Source organism: Oenanthe melanoleuca, chromosome 1 (assembly GCF_029582105.1).
Source record: "Oenanthe melanoleuca isolate GR-GAL-2019-014 chromosome 1, OMel1.0, whole genome shotgun sequence".
Lineage (NCBI taxonomy): Eukaryota > Metazoa > Chordata > Aves > Passeriformes > Muscicapidae > Oenanthe > Oenanthe melanoleuca.
The window spans coordinates 89014046-89032482 of NC_079333.1; the positions used below are offsets into that span (position 1 = coordinate 89014046).

Below are 18437 nucleotides of genomic sequence, written 5' to 3' on the forward strand. Positions count from 1 at the left end.
GTGCATATCCCTTGGCATTATGTGAATCTGATTTTCAAAGGTCAGCATATAAACAGATACATGCCAGCAACATTTGCTATGTGAGGAGGGAAGCCAATATTTTCAGATACTGCAAAAGAATGTATCATTGTAAAACTACTAACTCACTGAAGTAATACTAACTGATTGTTGCTGGAGGGTTTTGCCTACCTTTAAAGATATCACTACATACATTTAGTGAAGCATGTTTAGTTTCACAGACTGGCTTGGGTTGGAAGGAGCCTTAAAGATGATCTAGTTCATTCACCCTGCTGTGGGCAGAGATACCTTTCACTAGACCAGGTTGCTCACAGCCCCATCCAATCTGGCTTTGAGCACTCCCATAGATGGGGCATGCACAGCTTCTCTGGGCAACCTGTTGCTTTGTCTCACCATCCTCACAGGTAAGGAATTTCTTCCTATTATCTAACCTAAACTTATTCTCTTTCAGTTTAAAACTATTGTCCCTGCCCACGTAAACAGTTTTTTTCCATCTTTCCTATAGGCTACCCTCAGATACTGGAAGGCTGCAACTATAGCAAACCCTTCTCTCGAAAGAGCACAATTCTCTCAGCCTTTCCTCATAGGAGAGATTATAGATTCTCCACCCTCTAATTATCTTGGTGGCCTCCTGTGTACTCATTTCAACAGCTCCATGTCCTTCCTGTGCTGGGGAGCCAAAAGCGGGATGCAGTACTGTAGGTGGGCTCTCAGCAGAGAAGAGGGGCAGAATCCCCTCCCTGGCTCTGCTGCCCACACTTCTCTGAATACACAGTTGGCTTTCTGGGCTCATGAGGTTAATTTCCTTCTAGCATATTTCCAAATATGCTATCAGAAGTGAAGTTCCCACCTCCTCCTCATGTAGATATCAGAGTGACAATTCTCCCACTAGAGCATGCTTTTATTCCTCTCTTCTACGATAAGGACATTGATGATCCTTTCAGCTAAAATTAGTTAACTGAACAGTCTCTTAACTTGTATAATTACAAAAATATTTTTTGCAATTTATTTCAAAAAGCTAGCGTAATTCAAGGCTTAATATTAATGAATTAATTTGTGGATATTTGCATATTTATTATTTTTCTTATATTAATACTAGAATACAGAAGCAAAATAAGTATATCACTCTGTCCTGCGGGTAAATATCATATCTGAAATGAGACCACCACAGATGATTTTTCTACAGTACAGATTTTACTGCAACGTTTTAATATGCTATAGGTTTTTTGGTTTTTTGTTTTTCTGGGTTTTTTTTTGGTGTTGTTTGTTTGTTTGTTTTTTTGGCTTTTTTTTTTTTTTTTTTTTTTGTGAGAGAGCAGTAAAAGCAGACTACTCAACACATTCAAGGGAGGCAGGAGCTGAGGGTGAACACAGGTCAGGCAGGTCACCATTCTTGCTGACCAGAGCACAGTCCCACAGTAGCCAAAAAAGAAAAATTGAGCAGGACTGGTGATGGGAATCAGGGCCAATAGCAGTTCTGTGGTTGCCAGAAAAGCCTCTAGTGACAAATCCAGGCAGATCAGGTAAAGCGAGGAGTCAAATCAGTGGTCCAGGGTTGGGGTAAGCAAGAATCATGTCTGGGCACAAAGCTACCTCAAGCAAGGACCTGAGACTAAATGTGGCTCCAGAGACAAAGGATGGGTCATGGCAGTGCTGCTCCAGCTTAGCTCCTTCCCATCCAACAGCTCCCAGATCACAAGGCCACCAGAGCTGGCCTGGAGCTCAGGCAGCCAAGCCCTGGGAGCAGGGCTGGAGGAGAAGTCACAGGGATTGTGGGTGCCCTGTCTCTTTTTTCCAACTTGATTAATGTTAAAGTTTTAGAAATTCTATAAAAAAAAAAGTTATAAAATGCCTCTGATGATAATGAATCAGATTTCTTGATAAGTTGTTCAAAAGGAAACTGAAAGTTCAGCCCCAGTTTCTGATGTTCTTCACAATCTTTTTTCAAATCTTAACAAAGCCTATTAGTCAGGGAGATGCCTGTTTTCCTTCTAGCATCTGGTAGAAAACTAGATCATAAACTACTGGCTATGACTTAAAATGTTAATTTCAGTGTAAAAAGCCTGCACAGTGAATTTAAAGCTTTTCCCTTTGATAGAAACATATGGGTAACATCTGGAAGCAGAAAACATTAAGAGGAATCTATGACTTCAAAGCTCCCCAAGAACTAGAAAAAATTTAATATTAAGGTAGCTCATTCACATTTATATTAGAAAACAGAAAGGCCAAAGGAAAATGAGCCTTCTCAACTATTACATTTTCCAATGTGCCACATTTTTCATGTGCTTCATTTTTTGAAAGGACCTACTGAAACATTTCATTTGTTCCTCTGTTCTCACTGGCAACACCAATACCTAACCCCTACCATCAATTAATCAGGCTCTCTGAAGAAAATAGATTTTTTTTTTGTGTGTGTGTGTGATAATCTTATGGGTAAGTGGCTCCCAATCAATAAGAATCAAAGTGAAAAAACTTTGAGCCACCCTGAGGCTGTTTGGTTTTGATTGCCTATTTTTCTGTCAACCTACTGCATCAATATTGTTGAAAGAAATTTTGTAGGCATAAATCAGGAGCATGGTGCATATGGTTCTAAAACAGAAAATATATTAGAGACTCCAGTTTTAGCTGAAGCTTGCTGATCCTTAGTGCTAACAATCTGTATGTGTTGGCATTTTAGTCAATTCTTACTGCAGTGTATTAGCAATAATTCCTTAATGTCTGTGAAATAGTTTGAAACATTAAAGCTTAGACCAGTATTTAAACAAAATAATATTGATTTATATCTATTTTCTTGACTGCACTGAGAAACTCTAGGGGTTCTTCTCCCCTTGTTGGGTTACTACATCTGTTTAAGGGTTTCTGTACCACAAACTCAACACTAAAACATATTGGTGTACACACTCATTCCTTTTAACTAATAACAACCAATCCCACAAAAATACACACAAATGGGATCTTCATTTTGATCTTATTCTCACAAGAAGTGGAGTATCATTCTAATGTTTGCCTTTCTGTTCTCTGCCTGAGCCTATTGACAGTTGACTATTTCCACCAAGTTGAATCTGTTTAGCCTGTGACAGTATCTGGTAAGCAATCTTGCTGTCCTTGTCAGGCAGGGAATGGATGAACAGCTTTGTGGGAGTTTTTAGTGCAACCACACCAGATTTTATGGAAATTTCAAATTACTTACAGTTTAAATCAAAAATAAATTTTGGTATATCTTCCTATCATATTTAGATTACTGTAAAGTGTCAGGCTTGCAGTAAATTTTTCCTTAATCCTTGCCCACTACTTTTCTAAATTAGATTTTTCTGCACGTCATATGTCCTGTATGTTGTTAGCTCTTGGCTTCAGGGAAATTCTCTTTATGGTAGTAATTGACAAGTTGGCTAATTCTGTCTAATGTTAAAAGCTGTCTTCAGCTTCAGTGTAGGATTCTATACTAACATGTAGCTTCTTTTTTTACATTCTTTTTTATTCTACCTACTGCTGCAAGGCAGAAAAAATTACTTCTATTTTTCAGCTGAAGAGTAAGGCTTAATTCCCTTACTAGTAAGAATTTAACAAACAATGGTCGATATTCACAAAATCTGCACAATACTTTAACTGATTTAAACCATACCAAACCACCTAAGTGGATAGGGTTTGCACATGATTTTGGCTCTATATGCATTTTTCTGAGGCACCTGAATATGATCCTTTTATTATTCAGGGAACAAAACAGACCCATTATTCCCTCAGCTTGGAATAGCATAATAGATTTTGCTCAAGTGCATGAAATCTGTATTACCATCAAAGGTCAACCTTTAACCAGCTATTTTAAATTAATTTCCCCTCACATAAAGTGAATAATTCTGTGGGTATTGCTTTTCTGAAAAGTATGCTACATTTTTTTCTCCTGTATCTATGTCACAGTAGAAAAAAGAATGGAATCTGTACCTTTGGGTAGATATGTTATTTAAATATAGTCATTCTTCAAAATAATAAGTTACAGAAAACCATCTGGTGAGATTTAAGTAATGATCTGCTACTGCATGAAACTCTCACTACATGACAAGAAAGCTATTAAATTTGCTTTGAGATGTGTGTGATATGTAGACAGTTCTTAAAAATATATATATATTTAAATGTCCAAATATTCTTTTCTCAGATTCAATAACAAGGCTGACATTCTTGGAATGCACAGTTATGTTACTAAAAACTGAAGACTGAGATCTTGGAGGACAAAAGAGAACAAATATTTGTTTAGAAATGAATTACAGAGAATGTGTCACCTCCTGTGACTTGGCAAATACAGAACCAAGAATTATCAGTCATTTTTAGTTTATAGCTGAGTCATGCAATCCACTATACAACTAAATACCAAGTAAAGAAATAAAAATGTTCCATTCCTCAAAGTATTAAATATTTAAAACAGCCTCCTGGAAAAGGAGGAAACAAGGATCATATGCCATGATCAGAGTTTCACTGACACAGTTGTGCAATAGACATTCTGCCTCCAGGAACAGAGAATACACTGCCACTCACTTGAAGTTTGATTGTTTAAAAATGCCATTAAATACTCAAGAGATTTGCCTTAAATCATAAGGCTGCTGTTAATCAAAACAAAGGTTTGGAAGGTACTGGCTGGACTTTCTTGATGATTTCAATAATCAATCAGGTTTAGAAAAAAACAGGATAGTGAAAAAAATATCATCTTTTTCTATTATGCCCCAGGGTGACTTTATGACACATGTATCCCCAATCACCTGCTCTGTTTATGCTGGATATTAAGTCCTGCAGCTTTAAGACTGGTTCTGAGAGCTAAGGGTGGAGATGAAGTGCAGAGTTTGTTAGCAGAGACTGCACTTGCTGCCCCACATCCTTCACACAGACAGGGTTATCTGCAGTGGACAGTGGCAGAGAGCTCTCCTGTGCCTTTAGGTAGTTTCTTTGTTGCCTTCTTTTATTAGCTAGCTGTGGCAAAGAAGTTCCCCAGGCTGTGGTTTATTTTTATTTTTCTTGGAACTGACTGTCCCTGCTGTGGACTGAAAACCCAGAAGAACACCAGGAGCTCACACCTGTGGCCTGGACATAGCATTTTCCAGCAGGAGGGACTGAGAGAGAGTGACTGAGCTGAGCTACACCCCACAACAAGAACTTTCTGAATTTGTTCTCTCTTCAGAACAGAGAGAGGTTTATTGTTTAGTATTATTCATTTTTTATGCTTCTGAACACTTTGCTTGTTAAATAAACAGGGTTTTTCCACTTTCTCCAAGGAAATATTTTCCCAAACCATTTAGGGCAGGGGCCACTTGAATCTGCTTTCTAGAGGCACCCCTTGGGAAATTTCCTTCCAAATTTTCCTAAAGCAGAACACATTAGTATTTTCATTTCACCTCTGGAGGGAGACACTTCCTGAAAGTAAACTGAGAATGGATATGAAGGTGAAGGTATAATTTGCAACAAAGAAAATTTCAAATGAAAACAAAATTGAAAGAAATTACAGAGATGGGTTAGCACTGGAATGGGAGCCAAGAGAAGTAGAATCTCCATTCCCACCTGGTTGGCCTTGCTTCAGCAGATGTTGCAGTCCCTAAATGTTATAACTTTCTTTTCATACCAAAACAGGAACATCAGTAACATGAAAAACCAACAACATCTTGGCACAGAACAAACTTAACAGCTTTTACTGGTGTTTTCCTAGTGGTTGGTCAAATTAACAACCTTTCTGTTCTTTACAGTCAGCATTTCCTAGAACTGCACTGTTGAATAGAGCAGTGTTGAGTACTGAATAGGTACTTATGTACAAACCAGTAAATTTAAATATCCTAAAAATCATCCTACACAGCAAATTTTGTATCCCAGCTGGCCATTCTGGGCTCCCTCCACAGCACAAGGAAAGGTGCAGGCAGTTCAGATCCTAATTCACATGCCTCATTACAGATGCCTACCTTCAAAGCATCTCTTTTGCTCCAAGAAGAGTTTGCTATGGATTGGCTGCCAAACATCAGATTTAGATAAATCCAAATACATTTCTTAAGCTCATTAGCCCTCTAGGCTTCTGAATGCCCCTTGGACACAATCTAATATGATACAGTTAAGCAGTTTCAAACATTTTCCTAAATATATAAAAGGATGCAGTGTTTTCCCTTCCATCCTCAATTAGAGACATATTAAATGAGGCACACAATATGCCAGAATTATTACCCAACATAAACAATGCTCTTCGTTCTGTTGGGTAGCACCTCAAATTGTGTTCTCTTAGGAGACTGAAGCCTGCTAATTTGTTTCTTCAGTCAATAATTACTTTCAGTATATAATGTAACATTATTTATATAATGCAGTATAATAGCAAAGAAGCTAATTTCTGTACAGGAAAATAGAATATTTTAACTAAATAGCAATACTTTAATTATACTTCCATAATAAAATCTCCAGATAACATCCTCATATGCTATATTCCATCACAGTAAAGTATATATGGAAGCTTTCTAGCAGTTGCTAGAGGATTACAATATTTTGTATTTGTTGTACTCCTGTGCCTTAACAGATCATTCAGAAGCAGAACTCAAAGAACTGACTCCAGTAACTGTTTTAAAAATATATAAATCATTAAAGGCATCCAGGGCTATTGTTATCACTTACAACCCCAGGCCTTCTGCAAACTAAATTAAGTTATTTCAAACAATGAAGAGTAGTTCAGTCACTAAGATCTATAGTAAAATTAAACAGATACAGTGAACTACCACAATACTAAAATCTGTAAGAAATTATATATGCACTAGACTTCTAAGAACTCTGATGTTTCCAATTAACAAAGTTTGTTGTGGGTTCAAAGCTACTTGTTTCATGGAAGTAAATTGATAGCTTCGGGTTTTCTCATTAGCTAATCTGTAAGGCACCTAATTTTACTTTTTGCCATGATCTCTGCAATTAGAGGCAATAATAGAGTATCATCTATTCTACACACAAATCTCTTCTTAACATTGTAAACCAGAATGCACAATTGAATGGAGAATTGACATGAAAATGAAATTAAAACATTTTAGGAATGCAGAGAATAGGGAAAGAGTCCTTATAGAATGTATTTAAAGTCTGAAACTATGACTGGGTGTTTCTCAACACTACAGGCCAAAGACAGTATTTACTACAGGATCAGCTAATCTTGTAAAAAGAGGTTTGGTCCCAACCTTGCTCTGTGCTGAGGTATTCAATGCAGGTGTGTATGGGGATTGGTGACGAGAATTTCACCAAAACATTCCACAGAGAGACAAGGAGTCTGGGAAATTCAAAGTAACCTATACTTACTCTTTCAGCTTAATTTCCTTCAAGAATCTCCTCCTCAGTTACTATCAATCTTGGCAGGCTATACAAATATTTCATAGGTACTAACTAAATTGCATAAGTCAAGTGCAAAAGTAAGATACTTGGAGCTGTCAAGTGTTTTTGCAGCAGGGCTCACATTTAGAGATAGGAATGAAACAAGACAAGTTCTTGTTCAACAATGTGAAAAGGGTCCCAATTTCTTCTCTCCCACAACTCTGCTTACAGACTCCAGCTCCTCACTGGCTCTGCCTACAGCAAGCTCCCACTGCAGGCTTCCCTTGCAGACTCAGACTGGCCTCACAGTAACAATTCTGTTTGGTCTGTCCTCACCTCTCAACCTGCCTCTGGATCACTCCTTCTGTTTCCCATTCCTCAGGATCCTCCCTCAATCAGCCAAGCCATCCTTTTATCACACTCATCCTTATTGGACAAAGCTGTGACCTACTAAGGGTGAGGCTGGTTTTGGTAATTAATACAGCAGTGACTCATTAGGGGCAAGGCTGCCTGCAATCCCTTCTCCTACATATTGTTACAACAACAATACTAGCAGAACAAGCACAGCTGATGGGCATTTTGACAGTGATCACCCAAAGGCCAGGGTTTCATGCACTACTGCAGTTAAGGGGTTGGATTGATCTATCCTATCTAACCCTAAAACTTGTCAGCTTAAGTTCTTATCAGTCAGCAGAAAGAAACAGTCCTAGAAGTCAGTTCTCACCTAGCCAGGATATGAAGAATGATACAATACATGCATTTCCTCTTTCTCTATACCAAAAACTCTGGATGATTAACTTAAGCTTGCTGATCTAAAATTAGTAGAGGTAGATGTCACCTTCAAAATATTTAAGGTTTTTAATTTGGTAACTTCCAACATTCACAGAGTCACTGTTTAATTAGGAATAGTGTCTCTCCTACCTACTGTAAAAGAGACACCACTGTAAGCAGACTGCATCTTGTACGCTACAGGGGTTTTGCATGATACCTGCTAAACATGAATCAAAGTATTTGTAACATATAGACAACAAATATCTGTATTTTTCAATGCAATCAAGTTTTTAGAGGCTAATAGCTGCTTTCCCATTAGAAAAAATCCAAAACCAGAGCTGTGAAGATATTGTCACGCCCTAAGGAAATAAAATTATAAAATGTGCAATACACTGGATGTGCACAGTATAGGACCTGACACTATGATTTCCTTGACACTTTCCTTAAGAGTTCATTAACAGAATTTAATTTAACTTAGTTTATGTTAAAAAAGAACCTTTATATGGAGGCAATATTGAAAATACACATTTTTAAATTATTTCTTATTATATTTGCTTAATGCCTTTTGTTAAGTGTTAAGATGAGCCACATACAATGTTAAGACAACCTCTCACAGTCAAAAGCAGTGCTAGAAATCTCACTTCAGAAATCTTATCTAAGTTTGGAACTGATGAGCAACAAACCTAGTTTTTCAATACAAGCTCTGTCATCTATAACATATGAAGCATAATTTATAATAGAAACCTAGCTACAGTATTTTTCTAACTTAAAAAAACAACCCTAAACCAATACTAATATTTCTGAATGAGGGATAAAATATTATATGCATTTTCATTCAAATTATTTGCAGAGATTTATTTCTTTAGCAGTCATTCACTTGAACAAAATATTCTCTGAGACCATAGATGGGAAATGAAACAAAATGTGAAACCTAGTTCTTGAGTAGTTAAATTAGTTGTTTTAAAAGCTTCTGTTTCACTTTAGTTTCTCTACTTTGAATTTACATTCTAACATTTCCATACAAAAGGTCAAAAGCAGTTTTGAAGATGACAATGGCCATTAACCTCTGTTAGTTGTTCCAACTTAAACACACTGAAAACTTTTGTGGTTCCAAATCATCCTTCTCCCCTTCATCCTCAAACTAATATAGTTCAATTGGCTTTGGTGTGACCTACATCAGATCAATACACACCCTTACCATTTTTATGACGTTCAATAAAAGTATTCCAAAAACTGAAGAGCTGACTTACCATTTTCTTCCAAGTACATCAGAAGGATGCTGCTAGATTCAGTCCCTTCTACAGCATAATCGAGTGCAATATTTCCATTAACATCTTGTAGAAGCACATTTGCTCCAGCCTATAGACAAGAATTAAAAGCACTTTAGGTTTTTGTACTAAAATCTCAAAACACAACTGGGGCTCTTACATGATCCCATTCAAAAAACTTTTCAAAGCTGGGGTTTTTAGACAGCAGGCTGATTATAACCTGAAACAAAACAAAACAGATAAAAAAGCAAAGATAAAATGGAGGAGTCATGAATGTCAAAAAAGCTGGCTTTGTTTGAGACAGCTGACACTGCTGCCACACTAGCTGTCCAGTCTGGCTTTGCTGCACAGATGTCTGAGCTGCTCATCATGGGTTTTGGAACCACCACCATTGAGCACAACACACTTTAGAGTCAGCTGTCACTGACTAGTCTGCCTTAAAATGCTCCAGCAGTGCCAGCAGTGGTTGAAAAGCTGAGTGACAAGCAGCACAGACACCCTGCAGCAGGGATGGGCAAACAGCTGCTCTGGGTAACCCTGTCAGCTGGCCTGACCTCCTAAGGTCATCCATCAATCCAGCCTCAAAGAGAACCATCCACTGCTAAATAAAATTGCCATTTGTCACCAGCTGGAGACAACGAGCTTGATGATTTCAATTGCAGTCTCTAAAGAAGTCAGGCTGAAATTTCTCTAAGTTTCATTCAAAATTCAGCATTAATGAGTGACAACTAAGAAGAGCCCTTGGGGGTGAGTGGTGGTGAAATGAACAGATTCATAAGAAGCTTGAAAAGATATCACCAGCATGATAAGAAAACTTATATTTTCTATGTTAAATATTGTTAATGCAAGAATTTTTAGGGAAATATTTTTTTTTTTTAAATAAGAAAGCTCTCATCCTTAAAAATATCATCAACATCTGGTAGACACAGTAGTTTACATTACTACTGTAACATCATTAAAAGGTGCATCACTAGTATTCACTGTCATGTATCTTCTTTACAAGGTTGCAATATTAATTTCAAATGTTGTCTCTATGGCTTTTAATGGCAAGGAATTATAAAATAAATGTGACCTCAGGTAAATTTAATTACTTTTCTTCACAGCTTGTATGATAAAGAGCTTAGGTAATAAAAATGAGAAGTACGAAGGACTGCCTTTCTCAAAACCACAGCAGCAGAGGTCAAATGTAATGTGAAATTATTAATAGAAGACATGACTGCTTTTTTCAGGAGCTTTCTCTGTAAGTATTGTATCAAAGAAAAATTGCTATAATCTCAGGTCCTGGCTCAGAGTAAAATGTGACACAAAAAATGAGCAAGTTCATGTAGGCTTTATGTTACAAACTTGAAACTGAACTGAGGTGATCTGAGTTTCCAACACAGCAACCAGGGCACAGACAGGCATCCAAAATGACTCATCTCAGCTGTCTCAAACATCACTTACATCCTATTAAACCATATCCTACACAGCAAAATAAGTCCTCCTACAAAAAGCACTGTTTTCTTCTAATCTTGTTGCACTGACTGTAAGGGGAACCTAGAGAGCAAATTTAGATTAGATGTGTATCTTCTGAATTCCTTCCTACTCCTCCTTATTTTCAGTGTAGTGATGCAACTTATGATTCCCAAATGAAAAATATCTCTACCTACCATTGTTCAAAAAAAAAAAAAAGAATAAGAACAAAGGCCCAGGAATCTCCCTTCTGAGGAATGTGTCCTTATTTAAAGAACTTAAATTATATATTTCTTTCTGTCTCTTTGAAATCCACAATAATTTTTGTTTCAACAGTCTGGTGAAAACCCTATGAAAAGCTGCGGGCTTAGACCTCCTGCCATCCCCAGCATTCAGGGACAGAGCTCTAATCCTTGAGTTTTATGTCCAGAAACTCAATGCCATCACAACAATGTGGACAGCAGTGTAATCTGATTTAGGCATTGCTTGAGGACTCCTAACTTACTCAGATTCCCTACAGACTTAGGAGAAATTTGGGGCATTTCTCTGCCTAGGTACTACCTCTTGCTTACCTTCCCAGCTAGGCTGTCACAGGTTTTGCACCCAGACAACATCAAGCTCAGAAAGGTTTCATGGTGGAACTGCTTTCTGAACCAGAGTCAGCATCAATCCACTTTAGGTGGAAATTGGGCAGATTCCTGAAAGTCTGACTATGATGCACTGCAAGTCTCAAAGACCTTTCTTCTGTTGCATACCTTAAATAATTCTCTCAAACCTGTAGGCCAAGCAGGTTATTTAAATATTTGAAATAACTAAATATTTTAGCTTTATTCATATAGTAGAAAGTCCTTGGTGCATTATAAAATATTTTTAATACAGAAATGATGACCCAGCAATTGCCTCTGTCACCTAGGATTACCACCATTGGCTTCATGAGTTTTTATGAAGGCAATAAGAAAGACAGTAGACCCTGAGGAATGTGTGAATATGTGTGGATATTCAAAATAAAAAAAAAAAAAAAAAGGACAGAAGCAGAAAAAAATAATATACCTGTTGCTATGGGGTAAAAAAAGAAACCAAAACCAAAATTTTATCCTAATCGGAGGCTTTTACACAGTTCTTGCAATGGTTTAATTACAACGTTAGCTGTGTGCAAATTGTGCAGTCACCTGTCAACCCCACCACATATTCCATATATTTATAACAGTATAGATTTATATACATACAAATGTAGAAACGTAGATACATAGATACATAGATACATTCAAATGTAGAAACATTCTCATCTATGTTCATCAGTTTCCTGCAGGCTAGCATTTTTTTCATTAACAGCTTGAACAATTCACTTTTTCGTATTTTTTTAAATTATAATCACATGATTTACAAACCACACCATTTTATAAAATGTCATTAACCATGGATATAGACCAAGATTAAATGTAGTTCTTCATAAAACATTTGCACCATTTCACTTCCTGTGACATGCATAGTTTAGATTTTCCCCCTTTATTGACCCACTTTTTCCCATTAATTCCAGGAAAAGGTTTTTGCTTGTTGAAGGACATCCAAGGTTTACACAGACACACACACACCTGCACGTTCTCACCTATGCCACAGTTACTGTGCTGATCCTACATTCTTGCCAAAGTCATTAGTACACAAACAGTTAAAAAGAAGGCAAAAGTAATCACATTATAAAGCTCTATTTGTTTGAGAATAAGGAAACATGCAGGAAATCCCACATGCTCATGGGCTCCATGGTGCCATGCAATCTTGCTCTCTAACCTCAATGGCTTGCATAAATTTTCATTCGAGATACCAAATCCCACAAATCTAGGCTCCTCTTTGTGGCTCCTATTAGACAAAGCAAAAGGAATAAAGTTGCTCTACAGTGTTGTGGTTTAGGTCATTAGGATACCACTTTACACAAATTCACAATTCTGAACAGATGAGAAACAGTTCTCAAGGCAAAGCTCAAAAAAAAAAAAAACCAAAAAAAAAAAACGCTGAAGACTTCACCACATTAGCAAACCACAGACAAAGAAATAAAATATTAAGTGAGATTGAGCAGCTGCTCTGAGTTCAAAAGCATGTCTTCTTTCCAACTCATTTCAACAACAGATTTTCTGTAGGCAGGAAATTATTTCACAGAAATCATAATACAGCTACTAGAAGACCTGGGGAAAAAGATTTGTTAAAGATTACCATTACAGATCCTCCACTGACAGTTCCCCTACCTGCTGTCATCATAACTGAGTTTTGCCTGCTTAGTAAGAAGAAAACTGACAGACACAAGCTGAGCAACCTGCTTCGTGTTCTCTTTATGAGCACAAAACAATCTAGAAACTATTTTACTAAATCTAAATATTGTCTTTCAGAACACTGATTGCAGTTTTAATACTTTAGTTTTTTTCTACATAAATCTTTAAGGAAGATTCTTCCCTATGAAACCACAGATTCTTAAGATATTTTGGAGATAGAAAACCAATATATACACACTCCAGAGAAAAGATTCCTGTTCCAGAACAAAACATCAGAAGAAATCCATGAAAAAGGCTGATCCAGGACTAGAAGTCTACAATGCAGGATACCTATTTCTAACTATTTACTTTTCCTCCTCCTTCCTCTGGGCTTGACAAAGAAATGAAAACATTTATAAGCTATTTACAAAGATATATAAGTTCAGTACATCCCATGGCAAACAGTACAGCTACTCAAATCTGCTCTGGCTTCACTTTTGGCTTATTTTACTCTTAGTGTAGCTTGTCAAAAGAAAAGAAAAAAAAGAAGACAACATACTCTCCTTGTGGAAGACAAGAGTGTGTCTGATAGAAAATCATTCTCCAAATAGGGAAATATGCTGCACAGCTAACCCTAGCAGCCTCCTTCCTTTCATACATCTTGAAGAAAAGCAGCAAGTGGAAATTTCACCTGTACAAAAGCAATCCTTTAAAATCCCATTCTTCATCCTTTATAGGGCAATTTCCATCACTGCAGTCTGAGGGGGACACACCTGATATTTTATTAAATGTGAATTTCAGTAACTCCACACTGATTACTTGAGTTTCAAAGTATTATGTTTTACAAATAATAAACTACGTCTTCTCTCGGGTGGTTAAGCTACTGGCAGTTAGCTAAGTTCCACATCAAACCACCATCCTTCAGCTATAATGGATGCCAGACCTAGGCATAACTTTTCCAAAACAAATGGTTTTTATCAATGAATTCTTATGTATTGAAACCTGAACTACTATGAGTATTGAAGAAATGCAAACATGGGCCTCATTAAGGGGGAGTTTCCAAACTGAAAATATATTCTTCCTTTTTTTCTAGTGTCTTTTAGCCAAATAATCTGAACAAGGACCAAAACTCCATACCTATACATATAAATTCAGAACTAAAATCTGTGGATCACAAATCAAAGTAACAACTGTTGGGTACACCAAGAAATGGTTCATGCATGTCATACATGGGCTTGTGTAGCTATAGAGAAAAAGCAGGGAACAAATTCTCCTGCTCAGCTGATTTCCTTCATAGTACGGCATCATGTTAAGGCACACTCCTGAAAAAAAATTCTTCCTTAATACAAACAGAAAGGCCTCTGTATTCCTTTTACATGGACTTGCAGAGAGCACACTTCTCCAAACTGGGCTGGCCCAGGGCACCATTTACAGGACTCCTTCCACAAACTTGAATCAATGGTTACCTGCAGTAGGAGTTGCCACCTCTCACACAGGAGAGGTGATGATCATCTGTCTGAAATATTTCTTCTATTTCAGAGCTTTCAACTCTGTAAGAGTAGCCCTCTGTTGCTACTGTTTTAAGCCCATGCTTCTCACATTACCAAAACTACTCTTTCATAGGGAGTAGGAACTGTCTGCCATCTGGATGAGCTTAACTTGTGATATAATAAAGGTCTGAATTCATTTTCAGCATGCCTGATCCCACCCACATCATAAAAACACAAACACAGAGCTCAATCCCTTATGTCTGTGACAACACAGCCTACAGAATTAAAGCTGAATTCAGAGCCTTATAAGTGCCTTCCAGGCATATAAAATAAACTGAATAGGATAAAAGACATATCTCCAAAAAACCACTTTCAAGTAATCAGGAGATAATGCAGTGATGAAAATTTTATGCCAATATCTTTGCATAATTGCTAAAAATAGATGCATTTCTATTAATACAAATTCATGCTATGCCACTACTTAACTTATTTTCACCATAGGTACATGCCAAGCCAGCCAAGGAATGATCATACAAATGCAGTTTGATATTCACTCTTCCTCACATAAGCAAAGTATTTCAGCTGCTCTGTGGATAAGTTCTTTAATTCATGGCACTTCTGGGTTCCATGTTGCAAAAATGGGTACCAAAATCCGAATATGCAACTTTACTGCTCAAAACAGACTTAGTTTCTTGTTATACTCTAGAAATTAAGATTTATGGGTGCTTGCCAGTGTGCATAAAGAACCTCATGTGTTCCAGAAATCCCAAGCGTGTATCTCTTGTGGCATGCTGGGTAAGAAAGGATAAAAGTTTGTGCCAATACAGTGTCTTTCCATAAAAAACATTGCATAGTTGTTTATCTATATATAGGAACACCAATGTCTACAAATATCCCCAAATGTATTTGAAAACATACTTCTTGATTGTTGAATTACTTCAAAAAATAGTAAAAAAATAGTACTTTAAAAATGTCAAAGTTCCAAAACCATTTTGGCATTTAGTTCATGAATAAAGCATTTTCCTCCTTAAACTAATAGAATGTAGGCAATGTCAGTTCACAGAAAAGATTTTCAGTAGAGTTTAAAAAAAAAAAAAAGGCTGTCATGGCACATACTACAGATTGCTTGACAGGCATAGTCTGTTTGACTAATGCATGCAGAAGATAAAAGAATTAGCACTGATGACTGAAAATGAAAGACCAACATTCTCCCATCTGTTTGTGCACCATGGGGACTTAAATTCTGCCCATCAGCTGGAAGGCATGAAAAAGGCAAATAAAATCCCACTCAGTTCCAGTACTGAACACTTCTTAAAACACTCAAGAAGTGCAGCATGTTTGTAACAGCATCTTTCAAAGTAAAATACAATTTAGCATGCAGCTATGAAATAAAAAGTTAAAAGCTACTTGTCCAGAAGTGGTCAAATAAAAAGTAATGTTTATTTCTCAAGTTACCACTATCTCCATACCCTAGAACTACAACATTCATGATTCTATTACTTCTAAAGGCATACAGATCTGTACTTTGATCTTAACCAGGCAGCAAGCTGTCTTTCATGGGTTCTTCACATTCTGAATCCTAGTACACACCACCAAGGTTTCTCAGAATTTAAGAATTTAATTTCTAAGCTAAATATAGTCTGATTTCCTTGACTTAGCTTTGCCTCAAGGAATTATTTTTACTTTCTCTCTTCTCCTACACAAATATCTGGAAATGCTGAGAATAATCCAGCTAGTTTGACTCATTTTTGTAATATCCATTTCTGTTTCTTAACTCCATACTTCATTCTGAAGTTTTGCAACAACATTCTTACCATCATGAAAATCTCTACCTCAAATGCATGACTGAATTTTGCCATACAATGTGAGCACTAATTGCTTCAGCCTCAGTTATGTCTGTCAGGAAACAGGCCTTGACAAAAATATTTCTTACTCTTGCTTTTATAGGCTAGATGTGCATTCAGGCATGAAACATTTTAGTTTAGCCACAGTGCAGGGCAAATGAATCTATAGTTTCTGGTGGGACAGCCATGGGTAGAATATATTCAGTCTAGGGCTCTCACATAGCTATGATAGAGTTTATACTTTAAATTTATATATAAATGTATATATAATATATAATATATAATATATAATATATAATATATAATATATAATATATAATATATAATATATAATATATAATTTAAACTTTCAATTGTCCAGTCTCTGCACATATGCTTTACTCAACCAGATATTACAGAGACCAATCTCACTCTCAAGATACATACTTGTCTTAATACAATATCAATATTTCAATATTCTACAGGCCAATAATTTTCCTTCTATTAAAACAAGGTTTACATTAAGGAGCAGCTAATGAAGAATTATATATCTATGAATTTAATCTCCAAAACCAAGTATGACAAAAAAGAAAATAATACCTGTGTTTATTTCTTACCTTCCTACTTTATGGAGGCAGCTCTTTGCTTAAAACATGTGTTGCACATTTTCAGTGAGAACTTCTCAGGAAAGAGACAAAATTATGAGGCATTAAGGTATCAGGAGGGCTCTAAGAATGTGAAGACGCTCCTTTAAGCTTACTATGCAAAAAAATAATCTTATTTGGAATAATTACATTAATTGGATGCACCTGTTTGAATGTCACAAAAATAAGTTGACATGCTTTTAACTCTTTTAAAACCATTTTACCTGAAAGCATGAAAAAAGAGAAAAAATTCAGAATATATTTTCTCACTGAAATTTTGTATTTTTACTGAATGTGAAGGTAGACTAAAGAATTGAAGAAATCAAAGAAAAACTCAACTTGCATGTTACATACCACCAAAAAAAATTTGCCTAGAATAGCATTCTCCTTCTGCTCTATTACTAAGACACTGCAGCAAAAAACCAAAAGATCAGAACGAGGTCAAAAAAAGGATAGCTGAAGTACAGAAGGAGGGGTATTTGACTTGATATTGCCAGCTCTCAAATTATTTGGCAAGAAAAGGGAATTAGAAAGGAAACTTCAAAGAGCATTGATGACTAAAGACTAAAATTCCCCCATCTGTTTCTGCACATGGGACTTGCAAACTTCCCATCAGTAGCAGAGCTTATGCGAAAAAATGAAATTATTCGAGCACTGAATGCCTCTGATAACAGTATAGAAGCACATTTTATTTTAATTGTAATCATTAAAAATTATGACAGGCACACAGAAAAATGATCAGTCCCTGTCTTATATAATACTCCAACAAAAGGTCACTTTTTGAAATTGCCTTTTATTTTTAGAACAAATAGAAAGAAATTCTCCTTCACACAGTAGGGAGTGAGCCTTTGGAATTGTCTGTCAAAAATTTTTTTAATCTGACACTACAGTTCACCACAGAGTGAACAATTACTTTATAACCATTAAGCAAGATTGTAATTACATAAGGTCAAACAAATTTCATACTTTAAGAATTAAAAAGATTACTCCCTGGAGTTAGCGTGAACAGTCACTTGTATACAAAATAGGACAGTTAGTAAGGCATAGCTTTATTTTAGGCAAAATGGAGATAAGAAACATCCTCTTATGATCCACTACTGCACTGATGAGTACAAATAAATTATAAGGCATCGAGGTTAAAGTTTTACTAGTATGTTTCCTTATAAAGTTCTATGTGTTTGTATGTATATACATATATATGCATGTATACGTATGGGGAAGTAGTCACACACACATATAGAGACAGACAGACAGACAGACAGATAGATAGACAGATATATAGATAAAGATATTGATTAGATATAGATATACACACACCAAACAAAATTGGGGGAGAAAGTTCTGCCTTGTAGCTTCACTTGAAAGTTTCCACCCCTGGCCCACCAGGGGAGAGTAGAACAAACAATACAACCACATGGCAGCAAAGAAA

At 36.4% G+C, this 18437-nt stretch overlaps 1 protein-coding gene across 1 annotated transcript in view; it reads right to left on the minus strand.

Moving 5' to 3' along the window:
• Window positions 1–18437, minus strand: part of MYO16 (myosin XVI) — a 358267-nt gene that overhangs the window by 202500 nt on the left and 137330 nt on the right. Inside the window, 1 exon segment of the mRNA XM_056502322.1 lies at window positions 9342–9450. Within this exon segment, the coding sequence (XP_056358297.1) occupies window positions 9342–9450 (109 nt within the window).